Source organism: Schistocerca gregaria, chromosome 3 (assembly GCF_023897955.1).
Source record: "Schistocerca gregaria isolate iqSchGreg1 chromosome 3, iqSchGreg1.2, whole genome shotgun sequence".
In the NCBI taxonomy this organism is placed as follows: Eukaryota; Metazoa; Arthropoda; class Insecta; order Orthoptera; family Acrididae; genus Schistocerca; species Schistocerca gregaria.
The window spans coordinates 844,165,141-844,180,980 of record NC_064922.1 but is presented as its reverse complement, the minus strand read 5'-3'; the positions used below and the strand labels follow the sequence as shown (position 1 = coordinate 844,180,980).

At 41.8% G+C, this 15,840-nt stretch overlaps 1 protein-coding gene across 6 annotated transcripts in view; it reads right to left on the bottom strand.

The window, feature by feature from the left end:
- Positions 1-15,840, bottom strand: part of LOC126354738 (DNA polymerase subunit gamma-1, mitochondrial) — a 142,741-nt gene that overhangs the window by 77,672 nt on the left and 49,229 nt on the right. For all 6 annotated transcript variants that reach the window (XM_050004606.1, XM_050004610.1, XM_050004605.1 and 3 more), the window contains one exon: positions 7,250-7,505. In XM_050004606.1, coding sequence (XP_049860563.1) covers positions 7,250-7,505 — 256 coding nt within the window. The remainder of the gene's footprint in view (positions 1-7,249; positions 7,506-15,840) is intronic.

Sequence of the window (15,840 nt, the reverse complement as noted above, 5' to 3'; positions counted from 1 at the left end):
CCTCTTTACCGACAGATTAACTTCGGTGACAATTGCTTTTCCCAAATTTCCATTAGGTACACGCGGTTTAATTTCTCACTGTCATTTAGGTTGATAAGTGAGGGGGTGGTTGCAACAGGATGATGCGATGCATGTCTGTACATGATGCCTTCGAAGCTGAAGTAATTGTGGGTAGAATACAGTCTGTCATGGTGACCAGGAAAGAGATTGTAGGTTTGGAATCTGCCAGGTATTGGGAAAGGGCAAGGCGATGAGAACTAAGGATATTAATGTAAAGGGAGATGGCATCAATAGTGAAAAACATGACACCATGTGATAAGCAAACAGGAACTGTGGAGAGCTGGTGGAGGAAGTGGTTAGTGTGTTTCGTATGGGATAGGTTGCAGTAATAGGCTGAAGGTGTTGGTCTACAAGAGCAGAGATTCTCTTATTGGGGGCACAGTAACAGGCCACAATGGGTCGTCCTGGGTGATTGGGTTTATGGACTTTAGGAACCGTGTAGAAGGTATGAGTGTGAGGAATGGTAGGGGTGACAAAAGAGATAGACTTAGAGAAGATGTTCTGGAATGGGCCTAAGGATTTGAGTAGAGATTGGAGATTGTTGGATTTCAGGAATAGTGTCACTGTGGCAGAGTCTATACGTGGACATATCTGACAGCTGGTGGAGTCCTTCTAACACACAATCCCTGCGGCTCAAAACAACAATGGTGGAGCCTTTGTCAGCAGGTAGGGTTATAAGGTCGGAATCAATTTTTAGATGGTGATTGCAGTCCTTTCTGAAAATGTAAGGTTAGCTTGCATGTGGAGGGATTTGGGGAATGATGATGAGGCAAGGTGTGGGATTAAGAAATTCTAGAATGTTAATCCTTTCAGTGGGCATGACAGATATGTCTGTGAATATTCTCTTAATTCACAGTGGGCAAGACAGATATACCCATCCACTGCATTACATAGCTAGTAACTAATGATAATGATGAGTTCTCGGTCTGCCATTGAAACTGTGGAATGAGGTGAGTTTTGTCTACTAGATGGCAGCTCTCTTCAGGCAACACAGCACATTCTGGTCTAGTTATAACATTTTCCACTCAAGCGTGCATTGACAGCAAGCATCCGGTGAAGCAGCCGCAAAAGCCTGTCTTCTTCACCTATGTTTACTGCCGTGTTAGCAAGTAATCTTTCTCAATGGCAAAAAGAAGTCATTTATCAGATTTGGAGACAGAGCAGCTGCTTTTAGAAAGTGATGATAATTTCAGTGACAGATTCAGAAACATCTGATGAGACACTACTGCAGCAGTGAGACCTACTGCATTTCTGCGTGTTAGTTCAGTTCGTGATCAGCGATTCTACTGCTGCAAACATACATTGTGTGCAAGGACCACCAAGACAGGATATGAGAAATTAAGGCTCGTATGGAGGCATATAGACAGTTGTTTTCCCCTTGCTCCATTTTTGAGTGGGACAGGAAAGGAAATAATTAGTATATGGTGTCTTGCAGAGTATCTATGTACATGCAAATGTAGAACACAAAATCAGTTGACACATCTTTCTTCAGGAAACAAATGAATGAAAAGTGAATTCATCTTTTATTGAAATTTGTCCACTTTGTTGACAATCCCTTGTATGACCCACTAGGGACTATCAGCAGAAAACAATTGAAAATTCATCTGATTATCGAACACCTGTGGCGTAAATTCAGATCAGTATACACGCCAGAGCAGAACCTCTGATGAACTGTTGCACCTTGGATGCAGGCAACTTATTCCATCGAAGTGCAGCAGATTCAGTATCAAATTTTACAAACTCAATGAAAGCAACTTTGGGTATGTATGGGAATCTATTGTTCACACTGGAAAGGACACTAATTATGGTAGCCACTATCCAGAAGAAACAAAAACCTCTCAAACTGTTTTGAAGCTTGCAAATGATCTACTCAGGAAAGGTCACTGCATTTATCTTGACAACTGCTACACCAGTCCAGATTTGGTGGACAAACTAACCAGTAAAATTACTGACATTGTTGTGGAAAGATGGGAAGGGATTCCCTAACTGTGTAAAAAGGAAAAACTGGATAAAGGAGAGTACCTAACAGCATACAGAGGCAAGCAGATGGTAATGAAATGGGACAAGAGAGACATTGTTATGGTCAGCACCTTCCATGCCAATACATTTTTAAATGTAAACTGAAAGAAGGGAATTGTTCAAAAACCATATGGCGTTGATTACAAAAAGAATATGGGAGGCATGGATAGTTGCGATTCTCAGTTGCACAGATTGCAGAAGCCCAGGAGCAGGCTGAAAAAATATTATTAGATGCTTTTCTGCCGCTTGTCGGACATTGCATGCTTCACTACATACGTTCTTTACAAGAAGCATGGTGGCAAACAAAGTAGAATGGGCTTCATGACTAGTCTTGGTGAACAGTTGTCCGTATCTTTACCTCAAAAAAGAGACATCAGTAAGATGCCCACCGAGAACACTGGAAGCAATATGCCTTATAGCCAGACATTTCCCAGACCTTCTGCTGCCCAAAATGAAGAAAAGACTAGCAAGGAAAGGCCTTTGCAAAGAGATTTCATACCAGTGAGGAGAATGCAAAGTTTTCTTGATTGTAGCACCTTGCTTTAAAATGTTTGGTACTGAACACAACTTGTAATATCGTAAAAATCAATTTTCTGGAATATATTTTATTCATTCCCACCTAATATCAATTGAAGTTCAAAAATGAAAATATGAAGGGAAACTTTTACGTGAGAGAAAAAGTACATAGCCCCATTGCACCAGCGTGTGCTGGTGCATATAAGCCACTGAGGAAGTGGTATGCACACACAAACTACCCACTTCACAGGCGATGATTTGGGAGCAGTGGTGGTGGATCACAATTGGATGGAGGAGTCAAGTGAGTCAGGTAGTGTTCAACATTGGTAGAGTTGCTGGCAGAAAAGTGTTTCCATTGTAGGGACTGGGAGAAGGAGAGCAGGTCTCTAACAAGTCAAGCATGATTGAATTTGGGAGTGGGGCAACAAGTAAGGCCTTTGGAAAGGACTGAAACTTCTATGAAACTAGGGCATTTGGAGGAAAGGTTCATACTGTGATTCAGGTCTGTTTAGGTTCTGGATTCTGTATGATGGTAGGAGAGAATTTCTGACAGTGTGTAAACGTTGTAGATCTGCGAGGGAGGGTTTGTCAGCTATGAGGGGATGTGAAAGAGTTTTGAAGGCTGTTGTAGAGGTGGTGGAGTAGGAGGTAAACAAGTTGGAGAGTTTTTTGAGGTGGTGATGTGCATGTTGCTTTTAGTCCCTGGAGCGCAAGACTTTCACTGTGAGAGATGGGATACAGGAATTTGGGACTGCAGAGCAGGGGAATTTTGGATGCAGATGAGGTATTGCAAGGAGGCTTGGATCTGATTTACATGGTTTTGCAGGACTAGGTTGGTGAGGGTTAAGGACTGGCAGTATCTGAACAGATGGAGGTCATTTTGGAAGGAAGGGTTACAGCCAGAGATTGGCAATCTCATGGTAAGGCCACTTGCAGGATTCCATGAGCCCTGCAACAACACAGAAACAATGTGTGGGACTGGGTTCTGGCTAGAGATAAGGAAACTTTTCTGGATTGGCGCACATGGAAGTAGGAAGGATCCGTGGGAGGATAGAAAGGTGTAAATATACTTAAATTACACAGGAATACATGGAAAAAATTTGCAAAAAATGTGGTAAAAATCACAAATAAGATGAAACAGATGAAGTATGGGAAAACAAAATGAAACCTGAAGGAGTAGGGCCAATAGTGAAACGTAGAAACGAACTGAAACCAACATGAGAACACAAGATCAAAGACAAAAGTAAATGTGGGATGCACGCTGGTGGACAGGTTGTATGAAGAAGGAGCATAACAGATGTGATTGGATTAGGTGACATTAGTATGTACGTATTGGAATAAGAGAAGTGAAAGAGTGGTTGGTGGGACGAGGGGTGGGGGTGAGGGTGAAATGGCAGGACAAGGTACAAGTTCATGTGGCACAGGAAGATACAGAAAATAACACACAAAAATATGCAAGAGTGATGCAGGAAGCATGATCAATATGAAGGTCTAAGATTAATGATACTGGTGGTAGTAATGTGGGACATGAGATGCAGTACCAACAATCAGCGCAGTCATGTAGCTGTGTGTTAAGTGCAGACAAGACAGCTGATACAGTGTGGCTCTTAAGGCAGAGTATGTAGTATGGTTTGAACAGAGCAACATGTAAAACACAGGAAAGAAGAGAAACAAAAGGATGTACACTGAGTACAGTAATGCACTAAAAAAGTAATAAATGAAAACAGTACTGCATTATTGGATGTAAGAAAAGCAATTAGGAAAAACAATGAAAAATCAAGGCTGGAATAATGACAATATTATGAAAGGGACTGACTGCTACTCACTTACATAATTATCCTCATTCATCCCCATTCTACCCCTGCTCCCAACCCCTTGCCTCATGGCTCATATCCCCATAACACACCTAGATTCAAGAACTGTCCCATACATCCTCCCTTCACCACCTATTCCAGTCCAGTCACAAGCATCACCTATCCCGTCAAAGGCAGAGCTACACGTGAAAGCAGTCAAGTGATCTACAAGCTAAGCTGGAATTGCAGTGCTGTGTTCTACATGGGCATGACAACCAGCAAGCTGTCTCTCCACATGAATAGCCACCAACAAACTGTAGCCAAGAGACAGCTGGAACATCCAGTTGCTGAGCACACTGTCCAACACGATGTGGTTTACTTCAATGACTGCTTCATAGCCTGCACCATTTGGATCCCTCCTAGCAAAGTGAGAACTCCCCCTGCAATAGATACCATGTTCCCACAACCCCCCTGGCCTCAAGCTTTGTTGTGCAGTGTCCTTCATCCACCTGTACCCTTCCCTGCTCCCATTCCAGCACCACACAGGCTTCATTTCTACCAAACAACCCACAGCCTTTTTATTTCTTTCCTTTTCCACCCTCCCCCACTCTCGCTGTCTAACTACCCGACTGCACCTAGCTGCCCTACCCTCTCCTTACCTCGTCCCTGTGTGCTCCTACAAGCACGACTTTACCATCCACCACCCCTACCCTGCTATCCCTATCCCTCCCTTGGATGTTGGACTGTATTCTTAACTTCCAGGAATAACAACAGCACTTTAAAAAATGAAGTCTAATCAAGAGATACTGGCAAATATGAAGAAATAAAAAAGTGAGCAAAATAGGATAATAGGCTTCATACCTCCTGAGCAGACTTTACCTTACCCAGTCAATATCATGATAAAGAAACAGCAGAAACTTGGTCTACACTCACACCATATGCTGCCTCTAGATGAAAAATTCTACAATAGTATCTTGCTTGAGCAACAATGTCTTCAGTGAATCAGTCTGGATTCCAGAAGAGTTGTTCTACTGAGAATTCCATTCACATAATATAGCCAATGTAGTTTGGGAACATTATTCTGATGGGGCAGAAATATGTAAAGGTTCTCCAATGCTCAATCTTAGATCCACTATTGTTCCTCATATATCGTATGTAAATCATCTTCTCTAATATACAACAAGCAAAATTATTTCTTTTATCAGATAACACTAGCATACACACATAAACAGAAGAAACAGTAAATAATGTTGTTAAAAGTATCATTGACTGGTTTTCTGCAAATGGTCTCAACCTCAATTTTAAAAAGACACAACATATTCAATTCTGCACATCTAGGGGGACATCACTAGATGTGCAGAATTGAATATGTTGTGTCTTTTTAAAATTGAGGGTGAGACCATTTGCAGAAAACCAGTCAATGATACTTTTAACAACATTATTTACTGTTTCTTCTGTTTATGTGTGTATGCTAGTGTTATCTGCAAAAAGAAATAATTTTGCTTGTTGTATATTAGAGAAGATCATTTACATACAATATATGAGGAACAATAGTGGATTCAGTTCTGCACATCTAGGGGTACTACACCAATGATGACTATAACACATGGTGAGGAAACAATAAATGGGGTGGAAACGTCAACAATCTGAGGTCTTTATACTGATGAGAATTTAAACTGGAAAAATCACATTTTGGAACTTCTAAAACAATCTAGTTTAGCTGCATTTGCACTTAAAATTGTTGCAAATATTGGAGAGGAAAAAATCAAAGGAAGTCTTCATTTCGCAGAAACGTGCTGTAAGAGTAATATGTGGTGCACATCCATGATCATCTTGTAGTTCTCTGTTTAAGAAGTTGGGCAATCTGACTACTGCTTCACAGTATATTTATTCCCTCATGAAGTTTGTTGTAAATAATTCACTGTAGTTCAAAAGGAACAATGATGTACATAATTATAATGCCAGAAGGAAAAATGACATTCATTACGCCACATAAAAGGATGCACAATGGTGCAAGAATAATTTTAGATACTTTACCCAGGGATATAAAATGTCTGACAGGTAGCAAAGTGAAATTTGAAAAGAAACTAAACAAGTTTCTCCATAGCAACTCCTTCTATTCTGTAGAAGAATTTCTATTACCATTCTGTGCAAAAGTTGGTAGGTATGAATTACTAGCTCACATCTCTACATTTAAAATAACTACTTTATAAATTTTCAGCCTGTAGCCACATTAAAAAATTTAAGTTGTGATGTGTATGTAAAATGGCTTATTCCACATTTTGATTCATCATGCAAATGATCCATGGAACATGAAACTAACTAACATTAGGGCTTCATTCATTGCACAACTTCAAAGGGGATAACAGTTCCTGTTCCTTTACGCCACTCTCCTCAATTGGTTGCTAGTGTACTTTACAGACATATCCTGCAAGGACTGCTTCTGCCCTTCAATGTATAATGTGGTTCTTTCACATCCCTGGAGACCCTTCTTCATAATGAAAAGTACCGTGTGTGTGTGTGTGTGTGTGTGTGTGTGTGTGTGTGTGTGTGTGTGTGTGTGTGTGTGTGTGTGTGTGAGTGAGAGAGAGAGAGAGAGAGAGAGAGAGAGAGAGAGAGAGAGAATGAATGAATAACCGGGGGCACATCCCAGTTAAATCTATGTGATACTTAGAATATAAAGCTGCTTAGTGGTGCAAGTACATATTATTCCACAAATTACAATGCGAGTACATCACCTGCCTAACCAATGGTAAATGACCACACAGAAATACAGTAAATTAACTACTGTGTTTCTTCCTTTGGTTTACTGTGTGAAATTGCTAGAACATGTAGCTACATAACCTCAACACACAACTTACTAACACATGGTCTGCTTGAGGCAGGAGGAAGCCCCAACCATAGCCTCTCACAAAGTGAAGTGGGTATCCCTCCCAACTCAGCCGTAAGAGTTTTGGTGTGATCTGCATCCCGGTGGTGAGTAGCTGGGGTCCTGGGCACCAGTCTTCAGAATCCATGTTGCGGGAGCAGAGCTTCCGGTACCAGGCTGGATACCCAGGCATGTGCGGTGGACGGGCGGGAAGCCTCGCTGCTGTTTCCTTAGCCAGCCTTTCAAACCTGTTGGCAAATTCTTCATAAGAAAATTATAGTTATAACAGAAAGCTATCACCACAGATATCCAGATTTCCTCTGACAATGAAAGCAAGACAACTGCAGAAATGCCAATAAATAGTTTCCCAAATATGCAATAAAAGATAATAGGGTTTACAGTAGATTACAAATTTATCAACTTCCACATTTAGTAAGGAATTTCGCATTCTTATTATTACAGATATCCTGTTTCCAACCATGAACACTATGGTGTAATGGTTTCCACTTGAAGTTTATTAATTCACGGCATAAAGGATATGGAGATATTGTAATTTCATTACCATGTAACAAGAACCAATGATCTAGTTAGCTTTGTGGACCAACTGTTCGAAATTCTGAGAAAATGGTTAGTTTAGCTTAAATGTCCACAACTCAAAAGTTATTAATTAGTTAATATATGAATTCTAGACATCAGCCATTTTTACATCTTGTAATATTTCAAAATTTTGTTCTGATAATACTCAAGCCCAAATTTTCCAAACACAGTGATTTTCTTAGATTTTCCACACTTTGATTTTCAAAACAAGTATTCAAAGTTGAAACTTTTGTTAAATAAATTATACATTTTGACTATCTTAGAAGCTGAGGAATTTTCAATGAGCATGAAGTTATGGTATCATTGCAACATCAGAAAATAGTACCTTACGTTTCTGTAGAACCTAAGGCTGCAAAACATTAGGTATATGAAGCAAATGTGTTTAGAAATCCAGGTTGGTTTTCTCTATAATTTCCCTCTTTTGTATCATTAATTAATGTAGCATTTTCTTTTAAACTAAAAACCATAAAGTGATGCATTACCCTTAAGCATAAGGTTATACATAGCCAGACATGGGCCCAAAATGAGACAGTCAACTGTGAATTCATGAGAGCACTGACTAGGACGAAAGCCTATGTAAAGTGTATTGCAATGACACTATCAGGATAGTCTAGGGGTGCTAACGTAATACAATGATGTTAATGTAATGACAATGGCAGGCAAGCAAAATTAAGTTGTTATGTTGTTGGGTTGTTTTTGGGGGAGGAGCCCAAACAACGAGGTCATCAGTCTCATCGGATTGGGGAAGGGTGGGGAAGAAAGTCGGCCATGCCCCTTCAAAAGAACTATCCCGGCATTAGCCTGGAATGACTTAGGGAAATCACAGAAAATTTAAATCAGGATGGCCGAATCCGGGACTGAACTGTCATCCTCCTGAATGTGAGCAAAATTACGTACTGAACATTTAACTATAAATGTGTATGTAACTGAACAGTGAACAATTATTATGGTGTATGTATTTTGAAATCATATTAGTGAATAACATCTTGCTTCATGAAGATTATATATTCTCTAGGCAAAAAGTGCCCATAAATAACAGTACCACATGTCAGTCTATGTAATTAACATGCATACCTTAACATATTTCACTGCATTTCCTCTGCTGAGATTTTAGATTCACAGTTCACAGACAGAAATGAATGGAGAAGCTTGACATAGGAAAAAACAAACACAAGGAAAATGTTTCGACTGAATTCTCCCCTTCATGGACACCCATCCCAATTTATTGAACATTTCCATCACATTCTTGTACAGATTAAATGGACCAGCTACAAATCTGGCAGCATGCATCTGGAGAGCTTCTATGTCTTCCTTTGTGATATGGTGAGGATCGCAAACACTGTACCAGCACTCACGAATGTGTATCAAAAGTGCTCTGTATGCAATCTCTTTAATTACATGCACTGTTCTATTCTTTACCAGGATTCTCCCTATTAACTGTAGTTGACGATTTGCCTCACCTAAAACTTGTTCCGCAGCTTTACATCAAAGTATTTAAACGAGGTGCTAAGTAAAGCAGTTTACAATTAATAATGGATTCCAATACTACTGACACACATCTCCCATACATTCACATTAACTTACATTTGAGACAACATGTATTCAGTGCACAAAATATAAATTCTGCCAAAGTTAGCCTGAATCATCCTACAGTCACTCAACAATGATAATTTTCCACACACAACAGAACCATCAGTGAAGATTCTCAGAATGTTGACCACTCTAAGACCCCTTACACACTGGTGATTTGACTACATAACTTTCTGTGCACATACTGCTCCCCATGACTAGTCATGGCGACTCAGCCATGTTCAATCCTTCCACATGTGGCAGTCTTGTAAGACAACTACAGAGAGAAGGGGTAAACAGCTGCTGCCTCAACAGGCATGTGCATTTGTTTGTCAGCGCTTCATTATTGTTCAATGATGTAATTTTCCTGAGTTGGTTTAAAGATTTTTGTTTTTCTTTTGCACTGCAAAAATGACTTTCATTGTGGAACTTTTCATCATTACAGTAGAAAGTTATCCTGTAATTTGGGAATCGGGAAAGAAGGATTATAGCAGTAAGATGTAATGCCAGAGAAGAGAAAAAATTTGTTATGTTTGTTGTGACTCGCCGATCATTCAAAGTGCCGCCGCGCAATTACGCACATCCTCTACATGCGGCACTGTCTGACAGCCATGCAGCAGCTGCGCCACCTAAGCGGCCAGCCAGGCAGCGGCCACTAGACTTGGACTCAGTGTTCATTCGAATGTTACCTTGCTCACATGTCTTGCTTTGTTAACTTGCTCAGTGACTTATATGTGTTGTGTCGTTATGAAATATGTGTGTTCAACCTGACATTATAACAATTGGTGACGAAGTAGTGGATTTTCCATTTTCATTGTTGACCCACAGGCTTCCATGGTTACTGTCGAGCAACTATTGCAAGGTCTCATTGAATGGCAAACGCTTCTCACATCGGCATCAAATGTGGGGCGTTTCTCGCCATTGTCTATACCTCCTTTTCCTCCTTATGACGAGACGGATAAGACTGGTCTGATTACGAAAAACGTCTTTGACAGCACTTCTTGGCATTTCATGTCACGGACGAACAAACGTGTAAGTCTCTGTTTCTTTCATGGATTTCACCACAAATGTATCAGTTGTTGTCACAATTGGCTCCTTTGAGAGATCCTGCGTCTTTGTCCTTTCCTGAAATGTGCTCATTTCTGTCTGTCTATTTTCAAAAGCAAACGCATGTGGTAGCCTCTCGTGTTGCTTTTTATTGGTGTCTAAAACAAATGCATCAATGCTATAGCGCTTGGGCTGCTGAACTTCATGGCCTCAGTCGAAACTGTCAATTTGTTACTGACGTTCACAACGAATCCTATGCCAATTCCATGGTACGGGATGCTATTATCCGGTTGGTGCCCAACAAAGAAGTTCAGCAACATGCCCTTCAGTTGGCAAATCCAACTCTAGATGAAGTCCAATCCATCGTGCAGTCTTTTGCAATTTCTCGCGATGCTGGGGCGCAAATAGATGCGTGGGGTGGCGTCAGGGAAATATAACCTCTGTGCGCTGTTGATGACGCGTGTGGTACGTCCCCGCCGGCCGACGTGGCCGCAGTACGCTCCCACGCGCAGCTCGGCCTAACCGTAAACAACCCTCTCAGAAACTGCAGTAAAACCCCCGGCAACTTCCTTCATGTCCGCGGTGTTTTGTGAAACATTCACGGGACGACTGTCCCCAATGTTGGGCCGTGTGTCACAATTGCAAAAAGAAGGGGCGAACATAAGAGAACAACTGACAGGAATGGGGGAAAGAAATACAGTAGAAGAAGAGTGGGTAACTTTGAGGGATGAAATAGTGAAGGCAGCAGGGGTAACAGAAGAAATATTGAATTTAATTGATGAAAAGAGAAAATATAAAAATGCAGTAAATGAAGCAGGCAAAAAGGAATACAAACGTCTCAAAAATGAGATCAAGAGGAAGTGCAAAATGGCTAAGCAGGCATGGCTAGACGACAAATGTAAGGATGTAGAGGCTTATCTCACTAGGGGTAAGATAGACACTATGTATAAGAAAATTAAAGAGACCTTTGGAGAAAGGAGAACCACTTGCACGAATATCAAGAGCTTTGATGGAAACCCAGTTCTAAACAAAGAAGGGAAAGCCGAAAGATAGAAGGAGTATATAGAGGGACTATACAAGGGCGATGTACCTGACGACAATATTATGGAAATGGAAGAGGGTGTAGATGAAGATGAACTGGGAGATATGATACTGCGTGAAGAGTTTGACAGAGCACTGAAAGACCTGAGTCAAAACAAGGTCCCCGGAGTAGACAATATTCCATTAGAACTACTGACAGCCTTGGGAGAGCCAGTTCTGACAAAACTCTGCCATCTGGTGAGCAAGATGTATGAGACAAGCGAAATACCCTCAGACTTCAAGAAGAATATAATTATTCCAATCCCAAAGAAAGCAGGTGTTGACAGATGTGAAAATTACCGAACTATCAGTTTAATAAGTCACAGCTGCAAAATACTAACACAAATTCTTTACAGACGAATGGAAAAACTGATAGAAGCCGACCTCGGGGAAGATCAGTTTGGATTCCGTAGAAATGTTGGAACACGGAAGGCAATACTGACCCTACGACTCATCTTGGAAGCTAGATTAAGGAAGGGCAAACCTACGTTTCTAGCATTTGTAGACTTAGAGAAAGCTTTTGACAATGTTGACTGGAATACTCTCTTTCAAATTCTGAAGGCGGCAAGGTCAAACAAAGAGAGCGAAAGGCTATTTACAATTTGTACAGAAAACAGATGGCAGTTATAAGAGTCGAGGGGTATGAAAGGGAAGCAGTGGTTGTGAAGGGAGTGAGACAGGGTTGTAGCCTATCCCCGATGTTATTCAATCTGTATATTGAGCAACCAATAAAGGCAACAAAAGAAAAGTTCGGAGTAGGAATTAAAATCCATGGAGAAGAAATAAAATCTTTGAAGTTCGCCAATGACATTGTAAATCTGTCGGAGACAGCAAAGGACTTGGAAGAGCAGTTGAACAAAATGGACAGTGTCTTGAAAGGAGGATATAAGATGAAGATCAACAAAAGCAAAACTAGGATAATGGAATGCAGTCAAAGTAAGTCGGGTGATGCTGAGGGAATTAGATTAGGAAATGAGGTACTTAAAGTAGTAAAGGAGTTCTGCTATCTGGGGAGCAAAATAACTGATGATGGTAGAAGTAGAGAGGATATAAAAAGTAGACTGGCAATGGCAAGGAAATCGTTTCTGACGAAGAAAAATTTGTTAACATCGAGTATAGATTTAAGTGTCAGGAAGTCGTTTCTGAAAGTATTTGTATGGAGTGTAGCCATGTATGGAAGTGAAACATGGACTATAAATAGTTTAGACAAGAAGAGAATAGAAGCTTTCGAAATGTGGTGCTACAGAAGAATGCTGAAGATTAGATGGGTAGACCACACAACTAATGAGGAGGTATTGAATAGAATTGAGGAGAAGAGGAGTTTGTGGCACAACGTGACTAGAAGAAGGAATCGGTAGGTAGGACATGTTATGAGACATCGAGGGATCACCAATTTGGTATTGGAGGGCAGCGTGGAGGGTAAAAATCATAGAGGGAGACCAAGAGATGAATACACTAATCAGATTCAGAAGGATGTAGGTTGCAGTAGGTACTGGGAGATGAAGAAGCTCGCACAGGATAGAGTAGCATGGAGAGCTGCATCAAACCAGTCTCAAGACTGAGGACCACAACAACAACAACAACAGGGTCATGTGTTTGCCGTTTGCAAATCCAACCGCATACACGATGTTTATGACCGTGACTCTGATTCTGCTTCTGTGTTGTCTGTCAATTGCACTTCTTCTCTTTCAGGGAAGTTATTCCTCACTGTCCAAATCCTTGGTCAGGATGTTCGCATGCAGGTGGATACCGGTTCTGCTGGCACTATAACTAATTCTCAGACGTATCTTCAGTTGGGTTCTCCACTCCTATCACCTGTCACTCAGCAATTACGGACATACAATAAACAGAAGATTTCTATCTTGGGACAATTTAATGCTGAGGTTTCTTACAAATCCATCCTTCGCACTGTTCCCATATTTGTGGTCAACCAGAGTAATGCAGAGAATCTTTATGGTTTCGATGCCTTTCGCGTTTTTGGGTTCTCCATAGATGAAATGAATCTGTCAATATCATCTCTGACGCTATTCTGTATGCTTAATTGGATTCCTTGTTGACGTTATTTTTGTCCCTTTTTTCTCCTGGGTTAGGCCGTGCAAACGACTTTGAAGCTCATACCACATTCAAACCCATTGCTCGGTCTAAGTTTTTTCGAGCTCGGCCCATTCCTGTGGCCCTTCGTGATTGTCTCACTACTTCAGGGGTCTTGCTTCCTGTCACTTCCAGTGAGTGGTCCTCTCCTGTCATTGTCGTTGCTAAGCTCAATCGTGATATTTGTCTCTGTGGCGATTTTAAGGCCACTGTATATGCCCAATGCCTCATCGACAATTACCCTATGCCCCTACCTGAAGAATTGTTCACTAAACCTGCAGGAGGCCAGTATTTTTCTAAAATGGACGTGTCAGAAGCTTATCAACTTCCTCTCGACGCTGCTTCCCAGCAGTTTCTGGTCCTTAACACGCCTTTCGGCCTCTATCAATACCAACGATTGCCATTTGGGGTTGCCTGCGCCTCTGCTCTCTTTCGGCAATTCTTGGAACAATTATTGCTCCCTGTCCCTGGGTGTATAAATTACATGGACGACATTGTTGTCACTGGCTCCACCACTGAAGAACATCTTCAAAATCTCCGCGCTCTTTTTCATGTCTTACAGACTGCCAGTCTTGAGTGTAATCTTACGAAATCACAATTTTTTCAGCGATCTAACACGTACTTGGGGTTTCAACTCTCTCGAGATGGTATTCGTCTGCTTCAGCAAACTGTCACTGCGATCGATTCCCCTTCCTCGCCCTACATCTGTTAAGGAACTGCAGGCCTTCTTGGGGAAAATAGCATACTATCACAAGATTTTACCATCTGCTGCGTCAGTGGCTCAGCCGTTGCATTGCCTGTTGCATAAAAACTGGCCTTTTCACTAGTCCACATCATGCAGTGCGGCTTTCCAAAAATTGAAGACTATGCTGAAACAGGCCCCGTGCCTGGCTACTTATCGACCTGGCCAACATCTTGTTCTTGCCACAGACACCTCTCAATACGGGGCCGGTGCAGTCCTTGTGCACCATTTGTTGGACGGCTCTGAACAACCGATTGCTTATGCCTCCAAAATGCTCCTGGATGCCCAACAAAAGTATTCTCAAATTGAAAAAGAAGCGTTGGCCATTACTTATGCTCTTCATAAGTTTGGTGTTTTTCTCTATGGATCCAAATTTCATCTTGTTACAGATCACAAACCACTTGTTTCCTTGTTTCATCCATCATCGTCCCTACCCGACAAGGCTGCACACTGCCTCCAGCGTTGGGCTCTTTACTTGTCTCGTTTCAATTAAGAGATTCATTTCCAGCTGACGGCTCAACATGCGAATGCTGACACGCTGTCTCTCCTTCACACGAGTCCTGATCTGGCATTCTATAAAGATGAATTTTTATGTTTCCATCTGGATGTTGCCGAGCAACGGGTTGTGGACGGATTCCCCATCACCGGAGACTGGCTGGCGACTGCTACGGGATCTGATCCTACCCTCTCCCGGGTTTTACGCTGTATTCAGAAGGGTTGGCCAGATTGTCTGTCCGCTAAGACTTCTGACCCGTTGTGGAACTACTACACTTTGTGCTACCGCCTCACGGCTAGGGATGGTGTTATCCTCTTTTCCACCGACAATGCTTCGCCATGTGTTGTGGTACCTGTGTCTTTGCATGCTTTGGTCTTGCGCCTCCTTCACCAAGGGCACTGGGGTGTCTCTCGCACAAAATCTCTGGTGCACCGTCATGTGTACTGGCCTGGCATCGACTCTGAAATAGCACACATGGTCACTGCCTGCGGCCCTTGTGAGTCATAGTCCGCAGCCCCGAAGCCACCTTTATCACTGTGGCCTTCGCCTGAGATGCCTTGGAAGCGCATTCATGCTGACTTCGCGGGACCGTTTCTAGGTACTTATTGGCTCCTCATAATTGACGCCTACTCTAACTTTCCTTTCATTGTCTGTTGCACGTCGCCTACCACCGCGGCAACCACAGGTGCTCTCACCCGCATTTTTTCTTTGGAAGGCCTTCCCTCTACTCTTGTTACTGATAATGGTCCCCAATTTGCCTCTTCTGAATTTGCGGATTTTTGTGCTTGTCACGGTGTTATGCATGTCACGAACCCCTCCGTTCCATCCACAATCAAATGGTGAGGCTGAACGACTGGTCTGCACATATAAGGCTGAGATGCGGAAACTTCTGACTTTTCTGCTGCTGATAATGTGCTTCTCGAGTTTCTGCCTTCTTACTGTTTCACCCCCATGGGTGACT